At 52.4% G+C, this 17644-nt stretch overlaps 1 protein-coding gene across 1 annotated transcript; it reads left to right on the forward strand.

Annotated features, from left to right (window-relative positions):
- TCF15 (transcription factor 15) lies at nucleotides 8782-14981 on the forward strand. Its single transcript, XM_003134358.4, has 2 exons — nucleotides 8782-9384; nucleotides 14288-14981. Exons 1-2 carry the CDS (start codon nucleotides 8866-8868, stop codon nucleotides 14360-14362), a joined length of 594 nt encoding a protein of 197 aa, XP_003134406.1. The 5' UTR covers nucleotides 8782-8865; the 3' UTR covers nucleotides 14363-14981.

The following is a 17644-nucleotide window of genomic DNA, read 5'->3' on the forward strand; positions in this document are numbered from 1 at the left end:
GGCAGAACTCATTGCTAAGAGCTGGAGAAATGTCTGCCAAACTGTGTTCTCTGCTGGGGTTTATGGGGGGAGAGTCTGTGGTCAATAATCCTAGAAATGATGCTTAAGGAGTTTGTACAGGATTTATCATTTTCAATATAGTTTGTTTTGTTTTTAAGGCCACACCTGTGGCATATGGAGATTCCCAGGCTAGGGGTCCAATTGGAACTACAGCTGCCAGCCTACACCACAGCCACAGCAAGGCCAGATCCAAGCCTCGTCTGCGACCTACACCACAGCTCACAGCAACGCCAGATCCTTAACCCACTGAGCGAGGCTAGGATTGAACCCTCAACCTCATGGTTCCTAGTCGGATTTATTTCCGCTGCACCACAATACGAATGCTACATTTCAGTATACTAATGTCTGAAACTCTCTAGAAGGCAAAGGCAAAATACAGCTTCCCAGACTTTTTCTTATCATGGAACTCTGGGCATCTTCCAGACCAAGAATCCCCAGGAATTCACTCAAAAATGATGGTCTAGAGGGGACAGAGCTCTTCTGATAGAATCAAAGGCACCAGCTCCATGTCCAGAGGAACGACATGGGGTCAGTGAAGCTTTCTCATTAATCTGAACAGAACAACAGAACAAAACAAAACCTGGCATCTCCATGGAAGGACAGTTTAAAAGTTTACTTACACTCATTCAACAGACATTTCTGGATGCTTCTTATGTACCAGATACTGACCTAGGTCTTGATCTTGCTCTCTAAGAATTTCAATGGGATGAGGCAAGTGGAAAAAAATTGCTCTCAGGCCAAATTTCCTTCCATCACTTACTTGTTGTGTGATCTTGAGAAAACTTCTTATAAGGATTCAATGATGTTAAGAGCTAACACATACCAAGTACCAAGACTGTTACAAACGCTGTGTATTTTGAGTCATTTAATCCTCACAATAACCCTTTACAGGCAGGCTCTATTACGGTCCCTGTTTTCCAGAGGAGGAAACTGAGGCACAGAGAAAGTAAATTTTCCCAAGATCACATAGATGGTAAGTGGCAGAGCTGAACACAGGCAGGCTCCCGAATCTGCAGCTTTAACCATGTGACACTGTATGACCCCCCGGAGATAACACCTGCGGCAGGTATCGCTAGCTTGTTCCCAGGGTCTATTCTTCCTGCTATACTAAAAGAAACCCAGTGTGCAGCTGGTGTCAGGCCACCTGAAATGAAGGCTGCATTTCTTAGCCTCCTTTTCAGTAAAGTATGGCTAAAGGACAGTCTCCCCAATGGTATGCGAGCAGAAATAAGGTTGTAAATCCCAGACAAGTGTCCCCAACAGATGACGTGTGACCTTCCTTCTTCTGCCTTGTTCTCCTTTTCACCAGTTGAGATGGAGACAGAATGGCTCCAGCAGCCATACTGGTCCATGAGACAACCTCAGGAGTGGGTCACATACCGTGGAGTGAAAAGATAGATAGAACCTGGGTCCCTGACACCATCTGCTACAGCTGGTTAATTTTACCTAACAAAATACCCTAAAGTTAGGAGCTTACAGCAGTTCCCATCCTGGCACGGCGGAAACAAATCCCACTGCAAACCATGAGGTTGTGGGTTTGATCCCTGGCCTTGCTCAGTGGGTTAAGGATCTGGTGTTGCCGTGAGCTGTGGTGTAGGTTGCAGACATGGCTCGGATCCTACATTGCTATGCCTGTGGCATAGGAAAGCTCTGATTGGACTCCAAGCCTGGGAACCTCCATAAGCCACAGGTGTGGCCCTAAAAAGCAAAATAAATAAATAAATGAATGAATAAATAAATAAATATTGTTGCAATTTTCCCTTAAAATACAAAAAAAAAGAGCTTACAACATCAATGATTATATATTATCCTTGTATTTCTTTCTTTACTACTTTTCACCGTTCTTATAGGTTAGAAATCAAAGCTCCACATCCAAGGAAGCTCACCAAGTTGGTGCTGGCTGGGGGTGGGGGGGCTCAGTTCCTCTCTACATGGGTCTCTCCACAGGACAACCTGAAAGTCTCATGGCATGGTGGCTGCTATCCCCAGAGTGAGTGATTCAAGAAAACAAGGCAGAAACTCAATGCAGACAGACCTTGTTTTATTGTGCTTGGCTTTACTAGAGATAATGCATTTTTTATAAATTGAAGGTTTGTGGCACCCCTTTATCCAGCAAGTCTATTGGACCCAGCATGGCCATGAGCTGTAGTGTAGGTCGCAGATGTGGCTCGGATTTGGCATTGCTGTGGCTGTGGTGTAGGCAGGCAGCTGCAGCTCTGATTGGACCCCTATCCTGGGAACTTCGATATGCCTCAGGTACCAAAGACCTTAGCAGATACCTCTAAAGAAGGTATACAGATGGCAAATAAACTTATGAAAAGATGCTCTACATCATCAGGGAAATGCAAATTAAAACAACGATGATAGGAGTTTCCGCTGTGGCAAAGTGTGTTAAGAATCCGCATGCAATGGCTCGGGTTGCTGCTGTGGCTCTGGTCTGATCCCTGGCCCAACTCAGTGCGTTAAAGAATCCAGTGTTGCCTCAGCTGCAGGTAGGTCACAGGTGCAGTTCGGAATCAGTCCCTGGCCCCGGGAACCTCCATATGCCACAGGTATGGTGATTAAAAAAAAAAAAGATATCACTACACAATTATGAGAATGGCCAAAACCTGGTACACTGACAACACCAAATGCTCACAAGAATGTGGAATAACAGGAACTCTCATCTTTTGCCAGTGGGAATGCAAAATGGTACAACCGCTTTGAAAGACAGTTAGGCGGTTTCTCATAAAACTAAACATACTCAGAGTTCCCCTTGTGGTTCAGTGGAAATGAATCCGACTAGTAACCATGAGGTTGCTGGTTTGATCCCTGGTCTCTTTCAGTGGGTTGAGGATCCAGCGTTGCCGTGAGCTGTGATATAGACAAGCAGCTGTAGCCCCAATTTGACCCCCAGTCTGGGAACCTCCATATGCTATATGGGTGCGGCCCTAAAAGGTACAACCGCTTTGAAAGACAGTTAGGCGGTTTCTCATAAAACTAAACATACTCAGAGTTCCCCTTGTGGTTCAGTGGAAATGAATCCGACTAGTAACCATGAGGTTGCTGGTTTGATCCCTGGTCTCTTTCAGTGGGTTGAGGATCCAGCGTTGCCGTGAGCTGTGACACAGACAAGCAGCTGTAGCCCCAATTTGACCCCCAGTCTGGGAACCTCCATATGCTATGTGGGTGCGGCCCTAAAAAGCAAAAACAACAACAACAACCACAACAAACTAAACATACTCTTATCATATGGTCCAGCAGTTGCCGTCTTATTCATAATTGCAAAAACTTAGAGGCAACTGAGATGTCCCTCAGTAGATAAATGGATAAACTGGGGTTATATCTAGACAATGGACTATTGTTCTATAGTTAAAAAAAAAAAGAGCTATCTCATGATCGTTGTTGCACAACTATACATATAATAAAATGCATTGAATCGTTTAAAAATGCACTATCAAGCCATGAAAAGGTATGGAGGAACATTAAATACATATTGCTAAGTGAAAGAAGTGAATCTGAAAAGGTTACATACTGCATGATTCCAACCATATGACATTCTGGAAAAAGTAAAACTATGGAGACAATAAAAAGATCTGTGATTGCAGGGATTAGGGGGTAGACGAACAGGCAGAACAAAGGAATTTTAGAGCAGTGAAAATACTCTGTGTGCTACTATAATAATGGATATATGTCAGCACACATTTGTCCAAACCCATAAAATGTACAACACCAAGAATGAATCTAAGGTGAACCCTGGACTCTGGGTGATAATGACATGTCAATGCAGGTTCATCAGTTCTAGCAAATGTTCCACTCTGCTGGGAGGGGCTGATAACAGGGAGATTATTCGTTCATGGGGACAAGGAGTTTATGGGAAATCTCTTACTTCTCAATTTTGTTTGAACTTAAAATCACTCTTTTAAAATTGTCTTTTTAACACAACATTATAGATCAACTATACTTTACTCTTTTTTTTTTTTTTTTTTTTTGCTTTTGTTAGGACCAAGGCATGTGGAAGTTTCCAGCCTAGGGTTCAAATTGGAGCTTCAGCTGCCAGCCACAGCCACAGCCACAGCAATGCGGGATCCAAGCTGCATCTATGACCTACACCACAGCTCACGGCAATGCCCGATCCGTAACCCACTAATCGAGGCCAGGGATCGAACCTGCAGTCTCAGGGATACTAGTCAGATTCTTAGCCCGCTGAGCTGCAGCTGGAACACCCAACTGTACTTTAATTTTTTTTAAATTGTCTTAAAAATAAAGTACTTTGGGGGGGAGGTCCTCCTGTATAGTACAGGCAACTATATTCAGTATCCTGTGATGGGGTTCCTGTTGTGACTCAGCAGGTAAAAGACCTAACATTGACCCTGTAAGGATGCGAGTTCGATCCCTGGCCTTACTCAGTGGGTTAAGGATCTGCCATTGCCAAAAGCTGTGGCATAAATCACAGAGGCAGCTGGGATCCGGTGTTGCTGTGGCTGTGGAGTAAGCCTTAGCTGGATTCCCCTAGTCCAGGAATCCCTATGCAGCAGGTGCGGCCGTAAAAAGAAAAAAAAAATAGAGTATTAAAAAAAGGGGGGGTCCTACTGTATAGCACAGGGAAATATATTCAATATCCTGTGATAAACCATAATGGAAAAGAATATGAAAAAGACTATATGTTTGTATAACAAATACTTTGCTATACAGCAAAAATCAACACAACTTTGTAAATCAATTGTAATTCAATAACATTTTTTAAAAAATAGAGTGGGTGCCCTGCGGGGAGAGGGAAAGGGGAGTGGGGAGTCAGGGACGGAAGCGACTTAGCACCAAGGTGGGGGAGGAGCCAAAAAACTAGGCTTCATTGAGAAATTACACTCAACTTTGGTGGAGGAGGGGGGTTTCTGTCTGGTCAGACCCGAAGGCATGGTCACTCCAGAAGACACGGGCAGATGGAGCGAGTGTTTCCACGTGGACAGATGGAACTGTAAGCGTTTCCACGGGACCGAAGGCCAGGGTGCCCTGGTCAGGAAGGCAGAAGGGCCAGCTGCTGTTCTCTCAGCCTGTTCTTCCCTCCTCCTCATATTGGGCAGATTCCTACTCAGCCTTCACACGCCTCTAGGCTGCCGGAGAGGCCACGTGGCTGGGGAAGACTGAGCGGAGCTCCTCTGCTGGCCCCTGTGTGACCTCAGAAGAGTCCCTTTTCCCTCCCTGAGCCTCAGTTTCTTCATCTGTAAAATGGGAATAGCAATACGTACCCCAGAAGGTTGTGATGAGGAACAAGTGAGATGAGCAAAATACAAAGTCCCTTCCCCAAGAAGCTTGTGTTCTCGTGGAGAGAGACGGCAGCTGGCAGACAGATAAATATGTAGCCATGTTTACTGCTGTATTCCTGGTACTCGGAATTGTGCCTGGCACATAGTAGGTAGTCAACGAACATTTGTGGATGATCGACAAAATGAATGAATGAAAGCAATGATAAATACTCTGGAAAGAGGGGTTCCATTGGTGGCGCAGCGGGAACGAATCCAACTAGTATTCCTGAGGGTTCTGATTTGATCCCTGGCCTTGACCAGTGGGACGGGGATCCGGTGTTGCCATGAGCTCTGGTGTCGGTAGCAGACACAGCTTGGATCCCACGTTGCTGTGGCTGTGGCATGGGCCGGCAGCTGCCGCTCTGATTCGACTCCCAGGCTGGGGACCTCCATATGCCACACGTGTGGCCTTAAAAATAAAAAAAAATATATCTGGGAGTTTCCGTCGTGGCGCAGTGGTTAACGAATCCGACTAGGAACCATGAGGCTGTGGGTTCGATCCCTGCCCTTGCTCAGTGGGTTATGGATCTGGCGTTGCTGTGAGCTGTGGTGTAGGTCGCAGACGTGGCTCAGATCCCGCGTTGCTGTGGCCCTGGTATAGGCCCAAGGCTACAGCTCCAATTTGACCCCTAGCCTGGGAACTTCCATATGCCGCGGGAGTGGCCCAAGAAATGGCAAAAAGACAAAAAAAAAAAACATTCTGGAAAGAAGTAAAGCAGGGGAAAGAGGGGTGCTGGGGGTAGAAGGGGCAATTGCTGCTTAAGTCCCAGTGATCAGGGAAGGCCTCCCGGAGGAGATGAGATTTGAGGGAAGATGGGAAGGAAAGAAGGGAATGAGCTGTGGAAATTCTGGGGACAGTGGGTACCAGGCAGAAGTGGGCTCCAGGAAGAGGCCCGCGTGGCTGGAGCAGGGTGTGCAACAGAGGAGGGGAGGGGCTGAAGGTCTGGCGTGGGTGGGCTGAGAATGTGGCCGGAGCCCCCTCCCCGCTCCCAGGGACAAGGCCTAGGACAGAGTCCAAGCTGCTCCATCCCTTCCCAGGCAGGGTGCTCCTGGGCGGTGGGGGACACCCTCAGGTGCCGTGCGCCCTGTATGCCAGGCCCTGGCTTTATTGGCATAAACTCAGGGAACCATCCTCACCTCTAGGAATAGTACTATTATTGCTGCTCCGTTTTCAGAGCAGGAAGCTGGGACTCCAAGAGGCAGCTAACCTTGGGGCCGGAACCGGGTCTCTCTGATGCCAGGCCCTGGCTTGCACCGTCCACATTGTCCTGGAATTCTTTGTTTACAGCTCGCCTTCCCCTCTGGGCTGCAGAAGGTCTGGCGTCTCATTCATGGTTTTATTTTACTCCCAGGGTCCCCCGTGTCAAAAGCTGCCCGAGGAGTGAATGAATGAACACGTCTTCCAAGGAAGGCCCTCCCCACCTTCCGGGCCCAGTTCACGCCCTATTTGGCTCCTCTGGGTCGTGCTGGAAGGGGAGGGGGCTGGACAGAGGAATTTCAAGCCGCCTGAGGGTCCAGAGCAGAAGAGAGGGGGAGAAGGGGGGGAAAAGCGAAAGTGAAGGGAGCCGGAGCCCCTGTGAGGAGGCGCAGACAGGGAAGGAAATCTCCCGGTAATAATTCATCGGCTCAGGAAGCAGCAGCCTGGCCTGGGGCTGCGTGTGGGGCTGGCCCTGCAGGGAGGGGGCTGCTCAGGCTCCTTCTCCTCCTCCCCAAAGCCCAGCCTGGCTGGGGTCACGGTCAAGTGAGGGGGGGTGGGGGGACAGCCAGGTGTGGCAACACCCTTTCCCGGAGCCCGGAGCCTGAGGATGTCAGGGACGGCTCTCCCAGCAGCCAAGGGAAACCCTCTGGCTCCCCGCCTCCCCCCTATTCTGGCCTGGATCCGGGAAGACAGGAAAGCGCAGCATGGCCAAGCGGGGAGGCATGGTCAAGAGAACGGACGCCCAGAAGGAAGATGGGGCCCAAATGCACCTCGAAACCTTCCCACTCCACTCCCTGTGCTCTCTCTGCTGCACAGGCTGGCTGCCATTTGGGCTGAAGAGAAAGTTATTTTCAAGGCCAAGTGAAGATAGGCTTGGCTGGTCCCCAGGATGGAGCTGGGAAGGGGGCATGGGGAACATGGGGACCCCGGCAGCCTTCATCAGCTCAGTAACTCTTCCCAGTGCCTCTGAGGACATGTCAGATGTCAGGCTGAACAATCCAAATTTTCCATGAGGAAGTCAGGCAATGAGGGAAGGCAGTTCCCCCCATTCTCCCCCCTCGGCTTTTGGGGGTGTGGGTTGTTGGCATTTCAAGCACCGGGAAAGGGACGGTGTGGCTTTGGAGCCAGGGAGGCTGCAGCAGTCCAGGATGGCATTGTGAGGAGTGAGGGAGCGAGGCTTGCATTTTATTGGGGTGCAGACAAGACAGGGGTGATAGTGAAGAGGAACAGTGGCGCCCAGTGTCCTCACTCACCCTGAAGTCCAGAGCTCTCTTAGCTGTAAATGATGGGTGCTTTCCCACAACTTCAGCCTGGCACAGTAAAGATCAGCAAAGTACCACCTCTGTCTGACACAACCATTTTGATGGTAGGACCTCAACCAAAATGTCAACCATGGGAAGGCAAATGTTTTGTTGTGTTCACATCTCTATTCTCACCTAAAATCATGCCTCGTCTAGCAGCGACTCAATAAATATTTGTTGAATGAATGGAGCCACTGGCAGTTGTGTGTGTGTGTGTGTGTGTGTGTGTTTTGTTTTGTTTGTTTTGTCTTTTCAGGGCCGCACCCTGGCATACGGAGGTTCCCAGGTTAAGGGTCTAATCGGAGCTGTAGCTGCCCGCCTACGCCAGAGCCACAGCAACCCCAGATTCCAGCTGCATCTGCAACCTACACCACAGCTCACGGCAACGCCGGATCCTTAACCCACTGAATGAGACCAGGGACCAAACCTGCAACCTCATGGTTCCTAGTCAGATTCGTTTCCACTGTGCGACGACGGGGACTCCTTGTTTTAAGTTTATGTCAGGGATGTGACACTATTGAGTCCTTATTTGGAAAGATGATAGTGTTTCTCCAACACTTCTCCGTGGACACCACCACCAAAAAAAAAAAAAAAAGCTTGTTTCTCTTAGAATCCTCTTTCCGAAAGAGCAAACTCAAGGCAAGGGAGAAGAAGGGACTGGCCCGCAGTCCCCCTGTGGTCTAAGCTGAGGATAAGGGGTCCGGATCTGGGCAGAGCCCACCCCCTGGCGTTTGCTCTGCTCGTCCGCGGGGACCAGGAGCCTTCAGGGCGGGCCACCGGCTCGCGGGCCTCTTTCAACCTGAGGGAACGGGGGTGGCGGGCGCGTCACCATTGGCCCGCGCGCGGCGGAGGCCTTCCCATTGGCCGGGACGGAGCCCTCCGCCCCGACTGGGGCGGCCCCGGGACTGGCCCCTCCCTCGGCTATAAGGCGGCGGCCAAAGGGGCCGTGGGAGCGCGCGGGAGCGCACGGCGGGGCGCGGCCAACGCTGGGACTCCGCGCATCGCTGGACGCGGCCGGGCGCCCATGGCGTTCGCGCTACTGCGCCCCGTCGGTGCGCACGTGTTGTACCCGGACGTGAGGCTGCTGAGCGAGGACGAGGAGAACCGCAGCGAGAGCGACGCCTCCGACCAGTCGTTCGGCTGCTGCGAGGGCCTGGAGGCGGCGCGCCGCGGCCCGGGCCCCGGGGGCGGGCGGCGGGCGAGCGGCGGCGCGGGCCCGGTGGTGGTGGTGCGACAGCGGCAGGCGGCCAACGCGCGGGAGCGGGACCGCACGCAGAGCGTGAACACGGCCTTCACGGCGCTGCGCACGCTCATCCCCACCGAGCCGGTGGACCGCAAGCTGTCCAAGATCGAGACGCTGCGCCTGGCGTCCAGCTACATCGCGCATCTGGCCAACGTGCTGCTGCTGGGCGACGCGGCCGACGACGGGCAGCCGTGCTTCCGTGCGGCTGGCAGTGCCAAGAGCGCGGTCCCCGCCGCCCCCGACGGCGGCCGCCAGCCACGCTCCATCTGCACCTTCTGCCTCAGCAACCAGCGCAAGGGGGTGAGTGCGCGGCCCTCCAGCACTGCGGCCTCGGGGTCAGGGAACGGGCCGCTTAGGGAGCCAAAGAGGGGCAAAACCCCAACGAAGGGGCGGGGGGACGATGTGGAGTCGTCAGCGGTGCGTTCTTCCAAGCCCAGGGTTTGGTGCGAAACAGAACCGCTCACTTAAGGGCCCCCAAACAAGGGGCACAGGGAAGCCCAGAGCTGGGGCGTGATTGAGAGGATGGCGAGCGCTCATCGAGGAACCCCTCCTCCAGCTGAAGGTGTGTGTGAGGAATCATTACAAAGGCCATCATTTACTGAAAGCTTCGACATCCTGGCGCGTTCCTCGTCCTCTTTCTTTCTACCTTCACGAGAACCCGATCAGGCAGGTCATTCTGCTGGATTTATCACTCGTGAGAATCTGGGGCTTAGCGGGGTACCCACATGTATTCAGTTGGGAAGCCAGAATGCAGACTCTGGGTTTGCTGGGTATGTGTTGCCCTGAGCTGCGGGTACAGTAAAATAATTGTCCCACATCCTCTGATTGACTCAAGGTCAGGACAGGAAAGAAAAGGAAAGAAAGAAAAGAAAGAATACACAGCCCCCCAACCAAGATCCGGGGGTACCCAGCTGATGAGCAGCAGGAGTGAAGGGGGGGTCCCTGAGGACACCCAGCCCCTAAAGGGATGGAATGTTGGGGAAGGGCACTGTTGAGCCAGCAGGGCAGAGCTGGAGGTAAACTTCCCTGACCTGTTGTAAGTAAGGATGAGAACCGGGCTGGTAGGGGATGGAGGGGGCTGGGTAGCAGTTGCTGGAGGTGAGGGTGGGTGCGCTACTGGCTGAAAGCTCATTCTCCTCCTGCCCAGCCCCCAAGGAGCCTGCTTCACCCCCAAGCCTTTACTCCTTCTGGCCTGGGCTTTTCTCAGAGTGAGGAGGCTTGTCGGTGCCAGCTTTGGATTCCAGCAGCTACCATTTACAGCCGGACAAACTGAGGCTGAGAGTCCCTGACCTACATGGCCTTTTGGAAAATGAAGGGGTGGGGGGATTGGGGTCAGGCCTCTGGGTCCCCCGTCTTTGAGTCTCACCACTGCCCCAGCTCCCCTCTTCACTCTGTTCTTGGAGGCCTCTGTGTCCTGGCCTCAGACTGCCTGCTTCTGGCTCACCAGATTCCCATCCTGGCCTCTCAGCCCCATGGCTGCTTCAGTTTCCCTAAGTCAGAGCTCTGACCTGAACTCTCTCCAGGGTCCCTGTTAGTCCCATCTGTGGGCCCCAGTCATTGCTCCAGGCTGGGCTGGGAAGCTGGGGTTGCGGGGCACCGGGGTGGGGCGGGGGGAGCTGCTGGTGTCCAGCCTAGGGTGTGAAGGGAAGACTGGCTCTCGGTGATGCTCCTTGACTGCCTTTCACCCATTCACTCAATTCAGCAAACCTTAACTACTCAACAGCTGCTTTTTGTCGGCTCTGAGACCCTCCCAGAGGAGGTCGTAGGCCACCATCCGCCACAGTCAGGAACCCCCAGTGCAGGGCCAGGGCCAGGACCAGGAGGTGCAGACAGGGATGCTGGGGTCTGATGGGGTGGGGGCAGGGGCATAAAGGGACTGTCAGGGCCAGAGGAAGCCCCTGACTCAGGGGCTAAAGTCCTGATAGATGCTTGGGGACAAGGGAGGCAGATGAAGAAAAGGCGTTCTGGGAGCAGGGCACAGTAAGACCTGGGGTCAGAAAATGTGACACAGAGGGGAGTTTCCATTGTGGCTCAGCAGTATCCACGAGGATGTGGGTTCAATTCCTGGCCTCGCTCAGTGGGTTAAGGATCCAGCGGTGCCGTGAGCTGTGACTCGGATCCTGCGATGCTGTGGCTGTGGTGTAGGCTGGCGGCTACAGCTCTGATTGGAACCCTGCCTGGGAACCTCCATATGCCGTTGGTGCGGCCCTAAAAAGCAAGAGAGAAAGGAAGGAAAGAAGGAAGAAAAAAGAAAACATGACACAGAGAAGAAAAGGGAAGAGGTTGAAGGCGGCAGCACACAGAGGGGAGGCGACGATGGCCAGTGACAGCAGTGTCAGCAGCATTGATGATCACTGATCTCCTGTGCGAATGAATTGCTCTCCAAGTGTTATCGCTGAAATCCCCCAGGAGCTGGGGAAGGATGCGATGGTCTCCCTGCCTGCTTACCGATGCCGTCAGTGGTTCAGAGACCCCTCTCGTGATGGAGCCAGGATTTGAACTCAGGCCTGCCTGATTGGGAAGTGGGAAAGGTTACTGTGGGAGCGCCTGTAACAGCGGGCTTGAGGGAGAAGGTGTGTCTCTCACAGGTCCATTCCCACCGCAGGTAGGCTTGGGTTGGGGGGCTTCTCTGCCGGTCTTGGGCCTATCCCACTGATCACAAGGCCTCACCAGGGACTGGCTGCTTCCCTTGGATCTGTCTGCGAGACCTAGAACCTAACCAAATTTGGCTGCAGAAGCCCTGCTCTCAAGCCCACAGGCTCCTCTGGGAACAGGCGGAAGGGGTGATCCTGGCCGCCTCTGGCCCCTCAAAGACTCAACTGGAATAAAACTGGCCATGTTGGGGAGCTGGTGGGGGGCTTCCTTCTGAGCTTTGGGGACCAGAGAGTTCCAAGGCCCCAGACCCTATCCCTTCCCTCTGACCCACCACCTCCCTCCCAGGTGGCTGGTCTGGGGCTGGGGGTCACCAAGGAAACGGCTCCCTGCAGCATCGTCCCGTTTAAGGAGAGGTTAGACATGGCCCTCGGTGGCAGAGAGGGCAGGCGGAAAAGGTGTTCTTGCCTCTGCCATGTTTTCCTGGGCAGTGGAGAGGGATAGGAGTACCCAGCTTGGGCGCAGAGGGCAGTGGGGCCAGGAGGCACCATCACCAGAAGATGCTAGTGCTAATGTGTGTGAACATTCATTGGACACTTACTGTGTCCCTCACCCCGGGCTGAAGGCTCTGCTGCTCTTCACCTGTGTCATCCTCACGGTAACTCCCCTCTGTGGGAAACCAAGGCTCCATGACCTGAAGTCCCTTGCCTGAGGTCCAACAGGTAGTCCAAGACAGAGCAGGGATTGAAGCCTGGATCCACTTGACTCAACCACCCCTGAACCACGGTGCTTGCCAGAGCCGTTGGGACAAAGAAACGTACCTCGCCAGGGCCTCTTCAAGTCCTTTTGGCAGTTTACAGGCCTCTTTCACAGCTTCACTTGCATTGGACTGCACCCTGGGGTGGCAAGTAGACTCCTTTTGTCCCCATTTCATAGATGAAGAAACTGAGGTTCGGGGAGGTGAACAGTCCCAGGGTTCGCAGGGGACCCAGGTCTCACAATGACTGCCAGACTTGGGGTGGAGGTGGCTGTCCCTGACCCTGACGATTTAGAGTGACAAGGTGGGAGGCTGGTTTTCTGTCCTCCAGCCTCAGCACTCCATCCCCCGCCACCCCCATCCGCCCTTCTCAGCCACTGCTGCCAGAGTTTGTCTGAGAAGCCCAAGCCCCAGGCTCTGCTGGGACTGTGGCCTCAGCCCTCAAAATAGCCCTGCCTGTGAATGAACACGCTGTCCCTGGGCCTGGAGAGCCTCAAGGGAGGCTGGGCTCGCATCTGGATGGGATCTGCCCCAACCTGGGCCCAGGAGCGGAGGGGGGGCAGGGGGCAGAGCTCCCAGATGGTCGGCTATTTCTCCCTCGATGGCTGAGAAAAATGCCGGTCCCATCACCGCCTAGCCATGCTCGGGTGGGGGGCGGGGAGCATTCATGGTGGGATTTCAGACACCGTTGTGTCCTGGAAACAGAACAGGCTGTTGGACAACATGGATTTCTAGCCCAGCTCTTTTACCAACTGGCTGGGTGCCTCTCACCAGTCATGCAAGGCGGGGTGCTCTAATGTCTTTGACCTTGCCGGCTTACAGTGAGGATGAAACCCATGTGTCAGACCTTAGAATAGTGGGTAGAGACTTGCCCTGTGGCATGAGGGACAGGTGCCTCCCGGAGCTGCCACCATTAGCTCGTCTTCTAGTGGATGCACCTGATCCAAGCAGCGCTGGTTGGCAGCTGTTCCCTGGGCTGGGACTGGGGCTATAGGGTAAAGGGCCACCCTCTCACCTGAGAGCCCAGCCTGAAGGGGGAACACAGAGGAACCCCATCTTCCCTTCTGGGCTTTATCCTGGCGAAATGGCCCCAGAAAGGCAAGGAATGCTAGACAATTGTAGGAATAAAGAGATCTTCCCACAGTAGGACCAGAGAACATATTCCTGGCAGAGGGAACATCCTGAAAGAAAGCAGGGAGGCTAGAATTCCAGAATCCACTTTCGAGGTCTGTGAGGAGGCCAGGTGTGAGAGAACCACTGTAGGGGGTGTTCTGCCCTTTAGAGTAAAATAGTATGGAGTTCCCTTGTGTCACAGTGGGTTAAGGACCTGGCATCATAACTGCTGCAGCTTGGGTCGCTGCAATGGTGCGGGCTCACCCTCCGGCCAGGGAGCTTCCACATGCTGCGAGTGTGGCCCAAAAAAAGAGAAAAAAGTTAGAGTAAAATAGTATGACTTAAACTGTACTGGATTTTTTGAAGCAATAAATTACGTGGGGAAGAAATGAAAAAGGTAAAAAAAGTATATAGAGTAAAAAACCTGCCTCCCATCCTGTCTCCTCATCACAGTCCTCTCCTCTGAGGAAGCCCACCAGCGGCTCCGCGTGCGCCCTTCTCCGTGGACATCTCAGAGCACAGGAACACATGCTCGGTCCTCGCTTTTGCCCTTAAACATGTTATCTCAACATCACCCCCTGTTAGTTCATACAGAGCTTCCTCTACCTTCTGCTGCAAGAACTTGATTGTGGGGCTAACTGATTTGTCTATCAGGTCCCCTATAGCTGGACGCAGAGGTTAGTTCCAGTGTTTGTGGTGACCTGATCGAACCCCCTCTTACCTCTCTCTCCCTTCCTGCAGGGTAGCCGTCGTGACCTGGGGGGCAGCTGCTTGAAGGTGAGGGGGGTGGCCCCGCTTCGAGTGCCACGGAGATGAGCCTGGACCCCTGTGTCATTTGCTGCAAGCAGGACCCTGAGAAGGAGGCGAGAGGCCAGCCACTGGGAGAACAGGGGAGAAGACCCCAGGAGCCAAACCCAGGTCTCTTCTTCGTGTAGGGACCGGAGGACAATGGCCTGGGCCCATGACCCACTGAGCAGGACCCCTGGGACATCTCCATCCCACCCTGGAGAGCTGTGAGGACCCACCCAGCCGGCCCCAGCCCTGGCTGGTCAGAGACAAGGCAGAACTTTTGGAAAAACAAAGACTCTTGGTGACAAAGGTTGTGTGCGCATCTGTACGTGAGTGTGGATGTGGGTGTGTGTGTGTGAGACAGAGAATTGATGGGTTTAAAATAAAAGGTATTTTTAAGTAAAACATGTTGCCAGCTGAAGAAGGAAGGAGCCTGGGGACATCAGCGGTCAGAGGTGGCCCCTCTGCTGGACCTTGGAAGAGACACAGGTGTCACAGATGCTCCTGTGCCATGGAAGGGGTGGGGCTGGGGGAAGACAGGGGACCCCCCTCTCAAGAAGTCAAGATAACCAAACTTTCCTCACCATCTTGAGCAACTGTTGGGTGTCTGGTGTGGTTGGTTAAAAAAAAAAAAATCTTAATTTTATTTATTTTTGAATAAGGAATATATTCATCCACATGGTTCAGAATTCAAAAGGTACAAGAGGGTGTGTGGTAAAAAGTCTTTCTCCCTCCTGCCGTCCAGCCACAGTTCTCCCGCTGCACGCAGGCTCGGCCACTAATTTTTTGTGACATCCCTATCCCCCGTGAAAAACCGAGCAAATACAAAAATATCCATATGTGTTTCCTTCCACTCTTTACACACACCGTAGCACATTGTACCTGCGTTCTCTGCTCCTGGCATTTTTCCCCCCTTTAATCTAGCTTGGCTGTCATCCCAAGTCAGTACATAAAGGTAAAGGGTATCTTCATTCCTGTAGTAGCCGTCTATTCTGTTTTGCAGATGTACCATACTTTAACCCGTTCCTTATCCGTGTCCTTACAGACAGGGCTGGGTAGGCCTGTGGTTTGCCACGTGTGCAAATGAGTGTGTGCTAACAGGAGGTACTCTTACCCCGGTTGTAGCTGAGATAATTTGAAGGAACAACGACACCAAAAGGCACATGGTGGGGTGACAGCATGACGTCTGCCCACCTGTAAAGTCCAAAGGGAGCCCCTTTCTTGCCCTGGATGTGCCCCAGATGGGGTGCCAGCCCCTGTGATCCTGATTATTCTCCCAGCAGCTGTGGGAGGTGGGGGCTGGCGTTTCCCCATCTCACCTGAGAAGGGAAATGGGGAAAGACAGGTCATCAGTGGAGCCAGGAGTTTGGGGCTCCCTCTGTGGGACCCTGTCCCTGTGGCACCAGGATCAAAGAAGCTGGGGAGGCAGGGAGAGGACCCAGGAGAGGTGGCAGAGCCAGGCAGCCACCCTTTCCTCCAGGTATATCCATATGTCTCTTTTTTTCATTTATTTTTTTAACAGACTTTTTCTTTTTTTTTTTTTTTTTTTTTTGGTCTTTTTAGGGCCATACCCACAGCATATGGAAGTTGCCAGGCTAGGAGTCTAATTGGAGCTATAGCTGCTGGCCACAGGCACAGCCATAGCAACACCAGATCCAAGCCAAGTCTGTGACCTCCACCCCAGCTCACGGCAATGCAATGCTGAATCCTTAACCCAATGAGCGAGGCCAGAGATCGAACCTGCATCCTCAGGGATACCAGTCAGATTTGTTACCGCTGAGCCACGACAAGAACTCCTTGACAGACATTTTTATTTAGTGTTTACCAGCTGAAGCCTGGCTCCAGAATCCAGGCTTGTATCCATTCCGCTCTGTCACCCCCTGTATTTGACCCTCAGACTGAGCCTGAAGTGGCCCATTTTGCAGATCAACAAAAAAATCCCCCTTCAGGAGCTAATTAGGAAAGCATATTGTGCTCCCCAAACCTACCCAGGTCCCAGTCCAGGCAGCCCATGCCAAAGCCACAGGAAAAGGACTGTGACCTTGTCAATGGCAGGAAATCTGGGAGTGGGGACAGAGCAGACACTTGGGTGCTCTGGACTGGAGCCCCACTTCTGCCACCAGATTTGCTGTGCAACCTCAGAGAAGTTGCTTGACCCCTCTGGTCCTCCCTGGCCTAAGCCCTAACCAGCAAGAACGGTTAGGACAGAATAATAACTATTTGTTTTGCCTTGTTTAATAGACCATTTACGCACTGAGTAAATGACGCGAGTTGTATCCAGTTGTGTGCGGTGTAAAGTCTGCACCTCCCTCAGGCTCCTCCCCAAAGGCAACTGCTGTTAGCAGTTTCCTGTGTGTCCTTCGGGAAATGCTCTATACTGATTCCTGGTTCTGAAAAACTATTTATAGGTTTCTCTGCTTAGGTTTTCATTGTATAAACTAAATACATATGCTGACACTATAAGACCCTAGTAATCACCCATCCCAGAGACAACCAGTTATTCCTGTAATAATCTTGGAGTTTTTGTAAAACATCCACTTAAGTAATCTCTTGCAGCACACTAAATTAAAACTTTGTCAGAGTGTAACATGTGCAGGACAGTGCACAGGCTAAGTGTGCTTTCACAGGCTGAGCACACCTGCGCACCCAGCGTGCAGATTAAGAAATGCAATTAGGGAGTTCCCGTCGTGGCGCAGTGGTTAACGAATCCGACTAGGAACCATGAGGTTGCGGGTTCAGTCCCTGCCCTTGCTCAGTGGGTTAACGATCCGGCGTTGCCGTGAGCTGTGGTGTAGGCTGCAGACGCGGCTCGGATCCCGCGTTGCTGTGGCTCTGGCGTAGGCCGGTGGCTACAGCTCCGATTAGACCCCTAGCCTGGGAACCTCCATATGCCGCGGGAGCGGCCCAAGAAGTAGCAAAAAGACAAAAATAAAATAAAATAAAATAAAAAATAAAATAGGCTTTACCAAAAAAAAGAACGAAATGCAATTAGCAGCATCCTGGAAACCCCTCTTGCACACCTCCTCATACTGGGTTCCATCAGTTCTGTTACCTTTGAGGTAGATAATGCATTTACAGAGTTCACAGTTCAAAAGACATAAGAGCTAGGGGAGTTCCCGTTGTGGCTTAGCGGAAACAAATCCAACTAGGAACCATGAGGCTGCGGGTTCGATCCCTGGCCTCACTCAGTGGGTTAAGGATCTGGCATTGCCATGAGCTGTGGTGTAGGTCGCAGACATGGCTCGGATCCTGCATTGCTGTGGCTGTGGTATAGGTCAGCAGCTACAGCTCCGATTAGACCCCTAGCCT

This window comes from Sus scrofa, chromosome 17, assembly GCF_000003025.6.
Source record: "Sus scrofa isolate TJ Tabasco breed Duroc chromosome 17, Sscrofa11.1, whole genome shotgun sequence".
Lineage (NCBI taxonomy): Eukaryota > Metazoa > Chordata > Mammalia > Artiodactyla > Suidae > Sus > Sus scrofa.